This window comes from Dermacentor silvarum, chromosome 1 (assembly GCF_013339745.2).
Source record: "Dermacentor silvarum isolate Dsil-2018 chromosome 1, BIME_Dsil_1.4, whole genome shotgun sequence".
Classification (NCBI taxonomy): domain Eukaryota; kingdom Metazoa; phylum Arthropoda; class Arachnida; order Ixodida; family Ixodidae; genus Dermacentor; species Dermacentor silvarum.
In genome coordinates this window covers 12,264,782-12,279,620 of record NC_051154.1, presented here as the reverse complement: position 1 = coordinate 12,279,620, position 14,839 = coordinate 12,264,782, and the positions used below count along the sequence as shown (strand labels likewise).

Here is a 14,839-nt window from a genome sequence, read left to right as displayed (position 1 = left end):
GGCCTGCCCAAATCCATTTCTTCCTCCTAATGTCGTCTAGAATATTGGATACCCCCGCTTGCTCTCTGATACACATCGCTATCTTCCTATCTCTTAACATTACACCTATCATTTTTCGTTCCATCGCTCGTTGCGCGGTCCTTAACTTCTTCTCATGATTATTTGTGAACCTCCAAGTTTATGCCACATACGTTAGTACCGTTAGAATGCAATGATTGTACACGTCTCTTCAAGGGTAGTGGTAATCTGCCAGTCACGATTTGGTAAAGTCGGCCGTATACGCTCCCACCCATTCTTCATCATCATCATCATCAGCCTATATTTATGTCCACTGCAGGACGAAGGCCTCTCCCTGCGATCTCCAATTACCCCTGTCTTGCGCTAGCGTATTCCAACTTGCGCCTGCGAATTTCCTAACCTCATCATCCCACCTGACTTTCTGCCGTCCTCGACTGCGCTTCCCTTCTCTTGGTATCCATTCTGTAAGCCTAATGGTCCACCGGTTATCCATCCTACGTATTACATGGCCTGCCCAGCTCCATTTCTTCCGCTTAATGTCAACTACAATATCATCTACCCCCGTTTGTTCTCTGATCCACACCGCTCTCTTCCTGTCTCTTAACGTTACTCCTAAGATTTTTCGTTCCATTGCTCTTTGTGCGGTCCTTAACTTGTTCTCGAGCTTCTTTGTTAACCTCCAAGTTTCTGCCCCGTATGTTAGCACCGGTAGAATGCAATGATTGTACACTTTTCTTTTCAACGACAGTGGTAAGCTCCCAGTCAGGATTTGGCAATGCCTGCCGTATGCACTCCAACCCAATTTTATTCTTCTGTAAATTTCTTTCTCATGATCAGGGTCCCCTGTGAGTAATTGACCTAGATAAATATATTCCTTTACAGATTCTAGAGGCTGACGGGCGATCCTGAATTCTTGTTCCCTTGCCAGACTATTGAACATTATCTTTGTCTTCTGCATACCCATTCTTATTCTTCTGTAAATTTTCTTCTCGTGATCAGGGTCCCCTGTGAACAATTGACCTAGATAAGCGTACAGTTGCACACACTCTAGAGGCTGACTGCTAATCATCAGGAATTCTTGTTTTATTGTCAGGCTATTGTACATTTCCTTTACATTCTGCATATACTCGAATTCTAATATACTCTTACACCTCCTCGACTAAGATTGTGAATAATTTATTGTAAGTCATCACTAGTATTTCTGAGTAAGACAGCGTCCTTTGCAAACCACAGACTGCTGAGATTCCATCGTTGATGCTCACTCCTTGTCACAGACCCCGTGGACGAGGCGCAAACGCCGGACCAAATTCCAAAGCCGGCTTATCAGCTTCCGAAAATAATCCCACGAAAGCAAGGACAATTAAGAATGGGCCCTCTGGTGCGCCAGCGAACGCCGGTTGCTGTCCGAAGAACAGAGTCAGAGCCCAGGGTGGTCAAAACACAACAAAATATATTCTTCACACACACACACACACACACACACACACACACACACTTGCACGCTTAGGCTAAACACAACACAATACAATTCAGATGGGTATCCAAAAACACAGGGATATAATTAACGACAAGCTTTAAGAGTCCAACACGTAAAGTACAAAATGAATGGGAACACTAAGTGTCCAATCGTATTCACCCGTGCTGGCCTGGGAGTCAGACGATCTCGGCGTAGCTCGGGGCAAATCTCGAAGAAGGAACTTCTTCCGGAAATGTAGATCCTCGATGAACTCGTCGACTAGCTTGCTGGGGAATCCCCTTCTTCCGCCGACGGTCAGTCTCCACGTTACATCTCTTCACCGGAGCGGTCTGGTCCCCTCTTCTGATTCTCGCACGGCGCTTATATAGCCGTCACTGGCGTTCTCGAACCTTCTTATCGGAGTTGTGCTCTCGTAGTATGGCCAAAGCCTGGGAATCTTCTAGTCTTTTCTCGCACCTTCGACCGCCGCCGTCGGAGCGTCGTCGAGGGGGTGGTTAGTCATCCTGTTGGCGCATGCTCACGCTGTTGTAATCTCTTCCTCTCTCTCAACTCGCCAGGTGAGAAGGTGTCTCGGCGCCCACGCTCCCTCTCTCTCTCTTTCTCTGGTTACCGTCGCCTCGTATATGCTCTTTAGACGTCTATACGCTGTTGGTCGCGTCGCTTTTGAGGCGTATGCGCTCTCCCCCTCTGTTGAAGTTGCCGCGAGGCCGGCGTGTTCTTTCGCTGGCTTGCGTGACACGCGGCGCGCGCTTTGATTACGCGCTCTTTTGTGACACTCCTAATCTTTTTCCAGTCTAATAGCTTGAATACTTGATACTTGATAGCTTGAATTGGTAAGATTGGGTCTCCTTTCCTAACCGGTATTTTCCCGGTTTTCATGTGTAACATTAAGGTACCTGCAAAGTCTTTATTCGGTCTTTCAGTGAATAATGTCTTTATTCTATAATAATAATAGAGTCTTTATTCAGTTTTTACTAAGGTAGCTGTGGAGTCTAGATATTCACGTACGCTTTCAATACTCACTGATTACGCAATGCCTTTATCAGTGCTAGTATGTCTACTGAATCAAATGCATTTTCGTAATCTATGAAAGCCATATAGAGAGGTTGATTGTACTCCGCAGATTTCTCAGTTACCTGAATGAAGACATGGACGTGATCTATTCCAACCTGTTCCAGATTGATCCAGCCTGTTCTCTTAATTGATTCAAGTGACGTTTTTCCCTGATTTTATTGAAAATTACCTTAGTAAATATTCTATACAACACTGAAAGCAAGCTAATTGGCCTATAATTCTTCAATTCTTTAATGCTTCCCTTCTTATCGATTAGTATAGTGTTGGTCTTCTTCCAGGTGTCTGGTACACTTGAAGTCCTGAGGCATTGTGTATAAAGGGTCGCAAGCTTTTTAAGTGTAATGTCCCCTCCATATTTGATGAAATCGACTGCTATTCCATCTTCCCCTGCCATATTTCTCCGGGACATGTCTTGAAAAGCCCTTCTAACCTCATCGATAATTACACATGGAATATCTGCATCCTGTTCGTCACTACTTCCAAACAAGGTTGCTTGGCTGCTCTGGGTTCTGTAGAGGTCAGTATAGAGACCTATGCTGTATTTACTACATTATCGAAGTTGCTGATGACATTAACCGGCTTATCATCCCACCATCTAACCATCTCACATACCATCTAACCACCGCATACATCTGATCTTTTATGTGCCTAGACTCCTCCTCACTTATTTCATACTACGCCCATTTTTTTCTGCTTGGTCAATCTTTCCGACGTGATAATTTCGAATATCACTTACTTTCTTCTTCTTTATCAGCTTTCATAGGTGAGCGAATTCTATCTGAACTCTTGAGTTATTCACTTTAATGCTTTGTGGTCTCTTTATTCGGTCCTTTGTTACTTGGAAGAGAGTGAGAGAAGCTCTTTATTAGAAAGCAGATGCTTTTGATGGCGTGGTCACAACCGCATACATGCTACTCTGCGAGTCACAACCGCATACATGCACAGGGCGGAGGAAAGGGATTTGAAAGATCCCAGAGGAGAGTAGGAAAAAAAGAAGAATAAAAATAAATATGAAATGCACGAGTGAACCTGATAATAACATTTACTGGTGAGACGATGGGTGAATTCAGGCTTTTCTATATTCTAAATTGAACCTTCGTCAAATCTTTCCGAGAAAGTCAATTTCTGATGGGTATTAAAACAATAGATCAAAGACCCGCTGCTGTTTTAAAGGGCATGACTTACCTACTTGTTGCCTTGGTGCCTTACCTCACACTTCGATCGCTCCTTCTGAAATTAGTCTAGTTATGGTTTCAGTCATTTTACCTTCATCTTCCCGTTCTAAAACTGCATATTTGTTTGCGTGCACCAGCCTGAATTAATCTGCTTTTAGCCTGACTGCGTCTGTGTTGGCCTGTTTCCTTTTTACTAACTTTTCCCTTCCTCTTTTCAAATTGATAACAATCCTGGGCCTCTGATCACTCTCCCTTACCCCTACCTAACACTTCAGCACAGAGTATGAAATCTATTTCATGCCTTGTTTCCCCATTTTGACTTTTCCAGGTCCACTTACTGTTACTGCGCTTCCGGAAGAAGGTATTCATTATTCGGAGTTTATACATTTCCGCTAATTCTATCAACCTCTCTCCTCTAATATTCCTAGAGTCAATGCCATAGTTGTCTTTTCCTCAGCCAGCTTTTCCCCACTTTCGCAGTGAAGTCGCCCATGACTCGAGTATACTGAGTTTGCACGTTTCTCATTGCTTATTCAATGTCTTCATGAACGTGTTCTATTTCTTCGTCATGGCTAGGCGTTGGATTATAGGCTTTTCCTACCTGTAATCTATATCTCCTATTTAGCTTTACTACGAAGACTGCTAACCTTTCATAAATGCTGAAAAATTCATCCATGCTGCATGCTATTCCTTGTGAATTAGAAATCCTACCCCGTATTCTCTACTACCTGGAATACCTATGTAGCAGAGGACGTGGCCATGAATCAGCACTGCATAAGCCTCACCATTTTAAAACGAAAGCGTCAAATGGCCCTTTGAGCGAAAAAACCAGACGTCTGTCGTCTGTGGCAGCGAAACGGCAGGTAAATGCTCATTGGCTGCGACGCCACGTCACGAGCGCGCCTCGACGGAGCAGAGCGGTTGAAAGGGTACACCTGCTGCCGCGCTAGCGCGCCATGCATTGGGTGTGGGGAGAGGGAATGGCCGCGACGCACGTCAACCTCACCCTCGGAAGCCTGTGTTAATCCGCGCGTTCCTTGTCCGTGCAAGCTCTCGCCTGTGTTCTAACTGCGCCTCGGTAAAGCCAAATCAAAACGCGCCAAGCATCTCAACGCGCTCGCTTGCCCGCGAGGAGTTCATAACTCGAAGAACCGCTCAGCGGCGTTCAATTGGACATTAATGCTTTCGCATTCGCAACACATAAGAAATGCTTAGGGTTTCCTAACCTCACTAAGGCCAACGATAACCCAGGCAATGCTTGATAGATCCTCAAAGAGCCCTGCTAAGCTAGCTTCGCTCGAGATGGTTATTGTGTAAAACGTTTCCAGTTCCAATTTCCAGTGACGGCCTACCCGGATCAAGATGCAAACATTGGCGCCTAAAAGCAACACCTAGTCTATAAGCCTGTGCAGGAGGCTCGCATGGCTACCTTCGATTTCCTATGGGGATCGAGCCTATAGAGACGCTAAATGGATACTAATGAGGCAAGGGCGTAGCCAGAAATTTTTTTCGGGGGGGGGGGGGGGGGGGTTCACCGGCCCGACCGGGGGGGGGGGGGGGGGGCAAGCTTCTGCTTTCCCCTACGTCACGTGATCGATAATAAATATCGGTAGTTTAAGCAAACGCTATACATGTATATCAAAAACATGGTACCGCCCCCCCCCCCCTTCACGTGTGTGTGTGTGCTTGTGAAGACATTATGTAAAAAGTAAAGTAAGCTCAGTAAATACAGTAAGGACGACAGGTACAGTGGGCGTTTGGAGCAACGGTCTCTCATCGCGCCACTGAATGGACCAGTCTTCCAAAACGCATCATTGAGACGACCCGTGCGATCGGAGAAGACATCATTAATTGTTAATTTCCGTTAAGCATAGATGGCGTCGTCCTCGTCGGGGCGAAGTGCATTTCACAAATCAAGGACGGCTATACGCGTGAAAAATGCACGTGTGATCAGGCTATACCTACTCCCATAGCAATAGCTTGTTCGCTACGTCTTTGCGCTAGAAAACTTAAATACGCGCAAAAACGCGTAAGGATTTTTTTTTCGAAACTTTCGTCGCCCTGCTCCCTCATACGAGAGGGTTGCATTTCCTGCGGCAAGTGCACGGGCCGCTGTGTCTTCCGCTGTGTGCGAGCGTACAGCCGTCATTGCCTTTACGTCAACACATTCAGAATTGTACAGAATATTTCACCGCACAGCATAGATATGGCATGTGTACGCATTTTAAGTAGTGCGTGGAACTCATTTCTGCTTCACTTACGCCGGTGCAAACAGGAAGCGGCCTTGTACCTCACAGAATCTCGACTGATTGGTGTACTAGTGATGCAGGAATGAACTCCGGTCTTGTTCAGTGCATAGTGCACATAATCAATTTCTCAGGACGCCTGAACTCCGACGAGAACTGTCAGCGCCTGCAACAAGAATTTACTCACGCTGTACTGCGCACAGCAGTAATTCATGCTTGTCGGCTGTCTGTTTCGTGCATTCTGTTGCGAGTCGGTGGAATTTCACTGCTGTCATCAACCCCTTCGTGTGTACATTGCTGGTTTGGGATTCCACAACAAAACAGCAACTACCAGCCTTCCGTAATAGCTGGTTTGGGATTCAACAACACAACAGTAATTACCAGCCTTCCGTAGGGGCGCAATCGCAAACAAGAGACGTTTCTCGCGCAGACTAAGCCTACGTTCACACTTGGGAAGCGGCAAGCGGGCGGAAAGGCCAAAGCGGGCGGAAAGGCCAAAGTGGCCGGAAAATTTTTTCCGTGCCTGTCCAAGTTGTTCACACCTGTTTTGCTAACGCCGCGGCCGCCGCTGCCGTTTTCGTCCAGATCCATCTAGTCTGCGTACGTTTGTCGGCGTGGTGGCGCTCAGTATCGCATTATTTTGAGCGGTATGTTCATTCATTAACCCACGTACCGTCATCAAAAGTGATCATTTTGCGCAACTTCGCGTGTCATCTGCGACCTTCGGTAAATTCCTCGTTGGCGTTCCGTAATTCTCCTCACACGGGCGCGGTAGCGCTGAGTCACAGGTTGGTGCATAGGCGTGATAATATTTCTTTAATAGCTTTTATTTACAAGTTGTAATAACATTTCATCATTTCGTATTGTCGGCGCCTCCAGGACACCAAAGGGGCAACGGGAACACCACACCTAAAACCCGGGCTGGCCCTTGTGTTGGGGCTCGCCAAAGCCTGCGCGTCCTACGTGAGACCTACGCTCTCAATCTATCGTCGCGACGAGAAAAGCACCCCGCGACTTCTGCAACATACCGTACACGTGCGTGGAGAATTATGGAGCACCAACGAGGAATCTGCCTAACTATTGTCTACCATGGAAGTGGAAGAAGAAATGGCTTTTATACTTCTACCTACTTGTTTTCTAGAAATTGACAATGAATAAACGGAAGACGCGGACACCTCGGAAACGGCGGTGGTGGGTTCGCCTGGCTTTGCAAAAGCGCGAGAAGTTGGGTCACGCCAAGGCTTCGTTGCCGCACCTCCAGTCGCGCGAGGTTGAATATACGCGAGTACTGCTGACAGTACGTTTTAGTGCCACTCTTGTCGTAGAGCAAGGGCTGGTTCTTGATCGCGTCGATCAGCATTACAGCCTACACTTTTGGTGCCATGTTCAATTTTACGACCGGTTGTTTACATGCTAGTGTAGCTTCCAGTGAAGCAGAACGACTTTCCGCCACGTTTCCGCTTCGCCATGGCCAAAAAATCGGCCCGAGACCAATTTGGCTCGCAGCCTGTTTTTCTGCCTGTTTTGCCACCTAGGCGGGCGGATTTTTGCAAGATTTTGCCGCTTCCGACAGCTTCGAGATCAAGTGTGAACGTAGCCTAAGATCCTGCGCGAGCGCGGCCTAACCGGCACCTGAAAGGAAGCGGCGGAAATGTATACCGTAGATTTTGACCACCTGGGGTCTTTAACGTGCACCTAAATATAAGTAAACAGGCCTCGAGCGCTCTCGCCATCATCTAAAATGCGACTGCCGCATTTGTTGCGCATTTGTTGCTTCAGAATGCGGCCGCCACATTCTCGCCCAAAACTTCACAGAGTGTCAAAGCCTTAACAAACACTGTGAGAGTTTTTTCCATATCCAGACATGATTCTCTGTAAATTACCAACCCAAACGGAAGCGCCCAGGAATGAAATTGTGATAGTAGCACCGGTTTCATTAATTATGTCAGCGCGAAGCAACGAGAAAAAAGGGTGGGTAAGTGGGGGGGGGGTTGAACTCCCCCAACCCCCCCCCCCCCCCCTGGCTACGCCCCTGTAATGAGGAATATTAAGCTAAGCTGTTTTAGAAAATTGCGCTTCTGCAACACCAAAATGGCCCCTCTTATACCGACATAGGAGGCTTCGTGAACCAAACAAGACGCAAAAATTAAACAGGGGTGACGGCGCCGCCCTTTAGTTTCCGAACCAGCTCGCCGTGAAATCATGGATATTGGCAGCATATGATATGGTCTCTTTAACTGTTTATCGGTTAAGGATGACTACACTGAATTCTTAAAAAAAATGAAAAAAAGTACAAAACACCGAACCTATTAAGTTTCTAAAAATTCAGCAGAGATGCTGAAGACTGCTTACGTGTAGGAATGCGAAAGCATTTAGGCGCTTACGTGAAATGTTTTCGAGTTATGTTTTCGACGTGCATTAAAGCTCTTTCTGTTGAATACGTGTGCGGGTTTGCGTATACGTTGTCCACAGACCGGAAACATTCGGACCATTTTGCTGCAAAACGATGAATTTTTTGTGTTGCCTTGCTTCGTCTTCTAAGGCGTGCTTCCGTGGGCGACCGCGTTTCACAGCTGCCGCTGAGCTAGACGCTTCGGAGAGCATCCCAGTAGACACAACACCGATGAAGTCCGAAGAGCAAGTGTGACACGTGGGAGGGAGTGACGGAAGCACAGACGTGACGTGGGCAATGACGCACGCACTAAGCACAACTTTTGTCAACCATAACCGTGGAGCCACCGTGGCGGTCGGTGAAGCGTGCTCGTCTCCCACCCAGACCGAAATGTACCAAATTTTCTTTTCAATTCCATTAATTATCTTTGCTTACAAAAACCTGCCTGACGAATTTGACGTCAATCCGAGCATTTTTGGCGTATTTTTAATCTTCGCGCCGTCGGCCATTTTTGGTACCATCTTTCGGTCACGCCGCCGACGACAACGCCGGATTTTCGCATAATGGGGCATATAATGCTTTCGCATCAAAAAGCCTCCTGTATGCGCCAAAAGATTCCGACATGCCAGGAAATACTTTCAAATCCGTGACGCGATACTGACGTACTGCGGCGGCGTCGAGGTTACGGCGCGAAAATTAAGACGTATCGTAATAAGGACGAGAACAGTCTGACCACTAGCTGGAAATAATCACGTATAAAAAATTACACAAGGCACTTATGGAGATTCTACGCGATGAAGACCTGCAAGCACCTATTTAAGCATATTATGTCATCCGGCAAAGCGTCCGATGAAAGAAGTTCAAGAAATACAATTTTTTGCCTTTAGAATCTCTAGTTATAATCAACTTTGTTAGGCCAAATGAATGAAAATAGAGATTTTACATAGTATACATTAGGGGCGCGATCTTGTACGCGTTCCAAAATGGAACGGAGGCGTTCCGTTCCATCGAGCCGCACACGATTGGTCAATTTGAACGTCGCGGTTGAAATTGGCCAATCGTGTGCGGCTCGATGGAACGGAACGCCTCCGTTCCATTTTGGAACGCGTACAAGATCGCGCCCTAGGAGTATAAGCTCACTCAGTGTTGCTCGTTTATGCCACTAGAAAGAGACCGTAGCAAAGAAAACAGCTATTCGAACAGCGCTTCCGAAGAGTAATATGCAGCCTGCGTCGGCAGCCCAGTGGTCAGCATGTTAGGCTGCCAACGCAGCAAGCCTTCTTAATTTTGTTTTTCTACACGGTTTCATCACACCTGCACACGGCTCACTATTTGAGATCTCGCTCAACCAGGCGCCCTCATTACGCAAAGCGGAATATTGCAGTCGGTGTGTTTATTCCGCTTGTTGGGCCTGCTAGGGTAATGCAAAAAGTGCACGCGGTAACTGAGAGCGAACAATTGTTCAAACGGGCACACACGTCATCGCGCCCGGCTATCGGCAGGGCCGCGGATGAAAGCGGCGTTGCTCACGGGACTTGGTGTGAGTCTCGTCTGCGCACGGTCCCGCTATACATCGGCGGCGGCGGGTGCCGAGCCCCTGCGCGCGCTGTCGGCCACCTGATGCGCCAGCTCAGCGGCCTTCTCAAGCCGTTTGAGCATCATCACGCTCTCATAGGAGGGCGGTGGTGGCACCACCTCCTCGTAGGCTGGCGGCGGGGGCCTCGACGGAGCCGCTCCGGCAGCTGCGCCCGCAGGCGTGGGGGAGTACACGTACGTGCCGCTGACGGTGGGCACGCGGATGACGAGAGCCGCGCGCTGCTGGCGCCGATGGCAGGATCGGTGGAACGCTCCGAAGTGGTGGCGATTGCGCCACATGAAGATGAGCACGACAGCAGCGGCCAGGAGGACGACACCCATAACGAGCATGCACACGGAGATGATGCGCAGCTGGAGCCGCCGGTACGGCAGACCGCTGGACAGGAGCACGGCACCGCTCACGGCGAAGACAAGTCCGAATGCAACGCAAAACGCCACGCAGTGCGCGATGGGTGGCATCTTGGACGTTCGGTCACCGGCCCCGGGCTGCGGGCTGCTGACTACGCCTGTCATTGAACCCTCCATCTGGTTTGTCACTGTTGCTGCAGTCGATGGCGGCCACTGGCTCCGCAGCTACTGCGACTTGGCGCCAAGACAGACGGACTCCATTCTGCGCTCCTGCGATGGTGGGGTGAGGTCCGAAAGGTGAGGCTCCTGAACACAGCTGGCACGTCAGGTAACAAAACAAAACCATGACAGGCAAGAACAGTGAACCTGTTTGTCATGGCATGGTCCGACCGTACGAACGTCCACAAAGTCTTTCAGGAGTCGCGAGGCCGGCAATATCAAGGCACCCAAGCCTAAGTGACCCTAACCAGCCCTGCCCTAACGAATAGCATCTCGCCACTGCGCGTGCGCTGAATGTAAACCGCTTCCTAGGGTTTCCATGGGTTTGCACTCGGTGGCCCCAAAGTTTTGTATAAATAAACATAGTGGCACTCATTGAAGCGACAGCCCCCGCTTAGAACCAAGTTTACCCTGAATTCTAAAAAACTGGCATGTTCGTGAACAAATGCTCATAAACGCTATCACTTTCACACATCTCACGTAAATGAGGAAAATTTAACGAGCAATCGCCGCTGTTTTCGATATCGTATGTTGATCGAGAGTTCGTAAACTATAAAATGGGATGTTTTCGGCTGGCGTATCGTAATTTGGGTTGCCTTGGCGGGTGACGCTAGATGCTATGTCTTTCTTCCGACAGCAAAAGCATGGGTGTTATTCTGGACGCTGTCAAGTTTCGTCATATCATCAAACTACGCAATGGTGGCATTCTGAGCCAACACGGCTGTAGCATGCATGCAGCCCCCCGGGCCAGTCAGAGCTGACAATATGAGGTATTTGACAATGCCCAGATTAGCACCCCAATATTGGGATGCTTCGATTATCCGTCCCTGGCAGCCCCGGACTGCTTGGGACTGCTATCCAGCGTTCGATTTTCTCGGGCAGCTTCGGAAGCTCCGCCCGCCAGTTCGAGAGCTGCCGAGAGCGCGTTCGTTTTTCAAGGATCGGAAGTCCTGGGCTGTTCACGCACTCTCGTAGTCCACAGGAGATCTTTGCTCGGACGGCTAGCAGATGACAGCTGCCCAAAGATGCGTGCGGCGTCTGCCGCTATGTTGTGAAAGACGCCGTGTGAAGCTCCGCCCTTGTAGCTTTCCCTTCATTGCCACAGAAAATTGTTCGAAGGACCGAAGATACATAGCTGTGTTTCTCCTGTCATATTCTTTGTGTCCGTGATGTTAACACTATGGTTTTTACTTTAAGTGTGAACCGACTAGCCCGAGCTAGAACAAGGTTTAACCTTTCACCTAGAGTTTTAAACTTGCAACAAGCGCACGGTGGTACTGTAATCCTTCATGATTTTACAAATCACAAATCATGAAGGATTACAGCTTTTACAAATACCTTCTGCAGCCGTAACGGCGAGCAACCGCTCGGCGCTAATGCAATCCAGGAGCCCTGTAAGAAACGGCGTCCACTCCGGGTGAACCGGGAACGCAAAGCAGTCGCCGGTTGATGCCATGGAGGAAGGAAACAAAGTAGCTGCCAGCCTTGGCAAGCGAACTCTCCATGACATTCCCTTCGCTTTTTCCTCGCAGTATAACTCAGCGCGTGACCTTTGAGACTCGACGTTATTGGTCGAGGGTGTTTGGTTTCCGGTAGTTTCAAATTGATGCGCACTTGTTCGGCGCCGTAGCTCTCTCTCTCTCTCTCTCTGCAGAGCGGGAGCACTAAATCCACCGCGCGCTCCGACTTGACGATCACGTGTTGGGCCTATTCGTTTGGCTTCAATCGCGTTGCGCAGTGCTCTCTCCTAATTTTTTCCCTCATCCATGGTTGGCACACCCTCAGCCTTAGGTGTCCTATATATTCTAAAGCTCCTTATTTATTCAGGTACCGAAAATAATGCGCGCACGTGAGCATGTGAACATAATTTGTGAAACGTATAGTCAAAACAAGCGACATATGTCAGTTATATGACTTTTCCTCAAATTTTTCAATGGTTGGGCCATATGCAGATTCAATTTTCTGATTGTCGTTGGCCATACTCCCACCTATCGCATGATGCTGAACTCGTGATCTTAAGTGCACCCGGCCGTTTTACTAATGTCAGAAGATCGGCATTAAGCTCAACGTTTGACGCAGAAAACACACTGGGAGCACAAATAATTAAATGCCTGTTCAGATATATGTAATGGTTTCAATTATTACGCGACATGTCGGGGTAACTTATGCAACAGCAGTTAGGTTAAAAAAAGCGTAGTTAACAGAATAAAAAAGAAAGTAATAAGAAACTTTAAAAGATAGGCACGGCTTAAAGCGACTTAAAGCTGAGCAAATTCGTAAGGATTCATGATAGTGAAAGACAGCCGAGCAAAACACGAACAAAAGTGTTTTGAACGCTTGCCTTTCAGTAACATGCATTGCATGCACAGCATAGTTATGTATAACTAGCCCAACTTACACGGGGAGCTGCACGTACCGGGAACACACCCTCTTCAGTGATTGTCATGGTAACTATAGCGCCAGTGTCCTGTTGGAGAGCGCCCTCTCCAAGAGCGAGCTGAGACGCACCATAAAAGAACCGTTAGTAACTGTCTGCGCGCCGATGTCTCATTATAGCGCACTCAGCACAGCTATCAGGTGAAGGCTTTCCATGTAAGACTCGAAACTGACACCCGGCTGGTAGCTGTACAGTTGGCGGAGCCGTGAGCGCGTCGAGCACACTGACGGTGATCGGTACGCGAATAGACGTCGTCGCCTTGCATACGTGCGTAACTAGATAGCCGCCGCTGTACCTTGACACCTACCTCCCCGAGCCAGCGGATACGTACGGCCTTCAGCGGGCACAGCACGACTGCCATCCGGTGATCGCGCCGCAGCAGTGCAATTCGGGACGACCGGAAGGCGTCTGCTCACCGCTTCGAGGCGTTATATGGAAGAGCGGCCGGCCAGAGGCAGCATTTGCACCGTTTTAGCGGCTTCACCGAGTACAATGTTCCGAAAGAACAGTTGAATAACCCCTTGCAGTTGGCTTTCCACCAGTTTCACACGATTTTCTTGTGAGCTTCGAAATAAATCGTACCTACTTTTCTCTCAAGTAATCACAGCACTCAACTCTCGCACAACACTTTTAAACGCTATAATATATTTTGACCAAATTTTTTTTATGAGGTCCACAAAATCTGACTATCAATTTTTAATTTACTGTACATAATACATTGTCAATCGACGTATAGTTTCTGTTTTGCGACAATTATTAGGTTAAACAGAGTACCACGCTTAGGAGCGTTATTCAATCAAGTGCAGAAGGGGCTTAGGTGGTGGTTCACTACTGTCTGTAACAATACTAAACTCATTTTCTTTCGGGCACTCACAAAAAAACTGGAGACAGAGGCTGCCAAAAGGTGTCAATAGACACCGCTAAACAGCTACGCCATTTGAAGAAGAGAGAATGTTGCAAGATAAATTAGAGATCACCTGGTGCAATCGTCAAACAGTTGCATGCGGTAGACTGTAGAACAGTGCGTTATATTGAGATTAAATTTCATTATGCTCGCGTTTATGGAAACGAGCTCAACAGTGTGGTAGAATCTACAAACGGCCTGCCGTCCGCTGTTCGCGCTCTGGCCCCCAACGAGTCATTCAATTCGCTCAACCCATTTCAACATCGCGCGCGTCGCCGCTCTCGTATCAGTGGGGATACATGTGCGCAACGGGGCAAAATCGAGCGTAGATGCACTCACAGATTGTTCCGTCCCTCCATGCAGCTCGGATGGCTTCTCCATCGCTCTGATACCGCCTTGCAGACCACATTCCCGGCGATAAAGTCCCCCGTTCCTGCAAAGCCCGATAATTGGCGTGATATCAGCGAGTCGTGGATACGGGTCGTTCGGCCGACGTCCGCGCGCGCGATTACGAGGAAATGCGTTGTCTCGCCGGAACGACAGCGTCGACGCGGTCACCTGGGCGGCCGCAGTTCTCGGGCAGGGAGACGAGGGTACGCCGCTGCCACACCGGCAGCATCTGCCGGCGATGGCGATGCGATCGACCTGGCCAGTGGAACGTTCCACGCGCCGCCCCACGAGTCACGCGACAATCGACGTACACGCAGAAATACTACATTTCTTCGATAGCATGTACTTGAGAAAAGTTAGTGAACCTGACTGTATTTTATTTATTTATTTATTTATTCCTGGGTTTTACGTGCCAAAGCCACGATATGATTGTGAGGCACGCCGCAGTGGGCGACTCGGGATTAATTTTGACCACCTGTGGTTCTTTATTGTGATCCCAATGCACGGTACTCAGGCATTTTTAATGCGTTAGCATTCTTAGAGTAGTTCACGCTGTTTCTGGG

The 14,839-nt window shown here is 48.4% G+C and overlaps 1 protein-coding gene across 3 annotated transcripts; it reads right to left on the bottom strand.

Moving 5' to 3' along the window:
- Positions 1-8,031: 8,031 nt before the first annotated feature.
- On the bottom strand, positions 8,032-14,470 carry LOC119456803 (uncharacterized). Of its 3 annotated transcripts, none has more exons than XM_049664979.1 (2): positions 14,226-14,470; positions 8,032-10,596 (listed from the first exon to the last, which is right to left on the bottom strand). In XM_049664979.1, exon 2 carries the CDS (start codon positions 10,501-10,503, stop codon positions 9,949-9,951), a length of 555 nt encoding a protein of 184 aa, XP_049520936.1. In that variant the 5' UTR covers positions 10,504-10,596; positions 14,226-14,470; the 3' UTR covers positions 8,032-9,948. The 3 variants fall into 3 exon arrangements, with proteins under 3 accessions (XP_049520936.1, XP_037574555.1, XP_049520939.1); XM_037718627.2 differs by lacking the exon at positions 14,226-14,470 and adding an exon at positions 13,960-14,214; XM_049664982.1 differs by lacking the exon at positions 14,226-14,470 and adding an exon at positions 12,944-13,353.
- Between the last annotated feature and the right edge of the window lie 369 nt (positions 14,471-14,839).